Below are 2,500 nucleotides of genomic sequence, written 5' to 3'. Positions count from 1 at the left end.
CACGGCCAAGTCAGGTTGAACAGCGACCTCTTTGAGCCCTTCCCCATCGTCAATGGCGTGAAACAGGGTTGTGTTCTGGCACCTACACTGTTCAGCATCTTCTTCAGCATGATGCTCAAGCAGGCCACTGAAGACCTTGACGATGACGAAGCTGTGTACATCCGCTACCGCCTTGACAACAGTCTGTTCAACCTCAGGAGACTGCATGCCCACACAAAGACTCTTGAGCAGCTGATCCGTGACCTCCTCTTCGCTGACGATGCTGCCCTCGTTGCCCACACCGAAAGAGCCTTGCAGCGCCTAACATCTTGCTTTGCAGAGGCTGCGCAGCTCTTCGGACTCGAGGTCAGTATGAAGAAGACAGAGGTCCTCCACCAGCCTGCACCCCGGGAAGAATACCTCCTCACATCACTATTGGCGAGACTGAGCTGAAAGCAGTTCACCAGTTCACCTACCAGGGGTGTACCGTCACATCAGATGCCAAGATCGACAGGGAAGTGGACAACAGATTAGCCAAGGCAAAACAGCGCTTTCGGCAGACTCTACAAGAGAGTCTGGAACAACAGACAGCTGAAGAAGGGTACGAAGATCAGTGTCTACAGAGCCGTCATACTCACCACCCTGCTGTACGGCTCCGAGTCATGGGTAACATACCGTCACCACCTACGACTCCTAGAGCGCTTCCACCAGCGCTGTCTCCGCACCATCCTCAACATCCACTGGAGTGACTATGTCACCAACGTTGAGGTTCTCGAACAGGCAGAGATCATCAGCATTGAGGCCATGCTGCTGAAGTCGCAGCTTTGCTGGGCAGGACACGTCTCTAGAATGGAGGAACATCGCCTGCCCAAGATTGCCCTGTACGGCGAACTTTCCACAGGCCAGCGTGACAGAGGTGCACCGAAGAAACGATACAAAGACTCCCTCAAGAAGTCCCTCGGTGCCTGCCACATTGACCACCGCCAGTGGTCGACACTCGCTGCTGACCGCCAGGCCTGGCGCCACACCGTTCACCAGGCCGTCTCCTCCTTCGAGGACTCCCGTAGGTCTAACCTGAAGGAGAAACGCCGCATGAAGAAGGACCGGAAAGCCTCAGCAGCTGTATCAGACCAGACTTTTGACTGCAGTCGCTGCGGCCGGACATGCCTGTCCCGCATCGGTCTTGTCAGCCACCAGCGCGCCTGCAGTCGACGTGGACAGCCCCTTTCATAATCTTCGTTCGCGAAGCCAAGCCATGATGATATACATATATATACACACATGCGCGCGCATACACACACACACATACATATATGTATATACATACATATATGTGCATATACAGATATGTGTGTGTGTGTGTGTGTATGTGTGTGTGTGTGTGTGTGTGTGTGTGTGTGTGTGTTTGTGTGTGTAATCTACATATGTGTCAGTAAAAGATAGGTAAAAGATAAAGCATGTAAGCGAGTTGCAATATAAAGTGTTTATATATCTACGACTACAGAAATCACAAACATCAACTATGTTATTGAAAAAGACGAATAATCGCGAGAAAGCGTAACGGATCAATGATATCCAATATTCACCGTGTAAAGTGGCAAGATCCATCGACGCGCACACTAGACCTACAGTTTTAAGACAAGAAGAGCACTGGGCTTTTACCGCTCATTGCACAACAAATTTTAAATCTATACGTGAGTTTTGCCATCTGTATCTATATTTGTATCTATCTATCTATCTATATAGTTATAAACATTTATACAGACACACACACACACACACACACACACACACATATGTATATATATATATATATATATATACATATGTGTGTGTGTGTGTGTGTGTGTGTGTGTGTCTGTATAAATGTTTATATCTATATAGATAGATAGATAGATACAAATATAGATACAGATGGCAAAACTCACGTATAGATTTAAAATTTGTTGTGCAATGAGCGGTAAAAGCCCAGTGCTCTTCTTGTCTTAAAACTGTAGGTCTAGTGTGCGCGTCGATGGATCTTGCCACTTTACACGGTGAATATTGGATATCATTGATCCGTTACGCTTTCTCGCGATTATTCGTCTTTTTCAATAACATAGTTGATGTTTGTGATTTCTGTAGTCGTAGATATATAAACACTTTATATTGCAACTCGCTTACATGCTTTATCTTTTACCTATCTTTTACTGACACATATGTAGATTACACACCACAAAACACACACACACACACACACACACACACACACACACATATCTGTATATGCACATATATGTATGTATATACATATATGTATGTGTGTGTGTGTATGCGCGCGCATGTGTGTATATATATGTATATCATCATGGCTTGGCTTCGCGAACGAAGATTATGAAAGGGGCTGTCCACGTCGACTGCAGGCGCGCTGGTGGCTGACAAGACCGATGCGGGACAGGCATGTCCGGCCGCAGCGACTGCAGTCAAAAGTCTGGTCTGATACAGCTGCTGAGGCTTTCCGGTCCTTCTTCATGCGGCGTTT

The 2,500-nt window shown here is 46.9% G+C and overlaps 1 protein-coding gene across 1 annotated transcript in view; it reads left to right on the top strand.

Annotated features, from left to right (window-relative positions):
* Nucleotides 1–1,212, top strand: part of LOC119576642 — a 4,347-nt gene extending 3,135 nt beyond the window's left edge. Inside the window, exons 3-4 of the mRNA XM_037924294.1 lie at nt 1–417; nt 571–1,212. The exon at nt 1–417 is cut by the window's left edge and continues 1,049 nt beyond it. Of these exons, the coding sequence (XP_037780222.1) occupies nt 1–417; nt 571–1,212 (1,059 nt within the window). The remainder of the gene's footprint in view (nt 418–570) is intronic.
* The last annotated feature ends 1,288 nt before the right edge of the window (nt 1,213–2,500 follow it).

Source organism: Penaeus monodon, chromosome 9 (genome assembly GCF_015228065.2).
Source record: "Penaeus monodon isolate SGIC_2016 chromosome 9, NSTDA_Pmon_1, whole genome shotgun sequence".
NCBI classification, from domain to species: domain Eukaryota; kingdom Metazoa; phylum Arthropoda; class Malacostraca; order Decapoda; family Penaeidae; genus Penaeus; species Penaeus monodon.
Note: the sequence above shows the minus strand (reverse complement) of the source record. Positions and strands in the feature narration are given on the sequence as shown.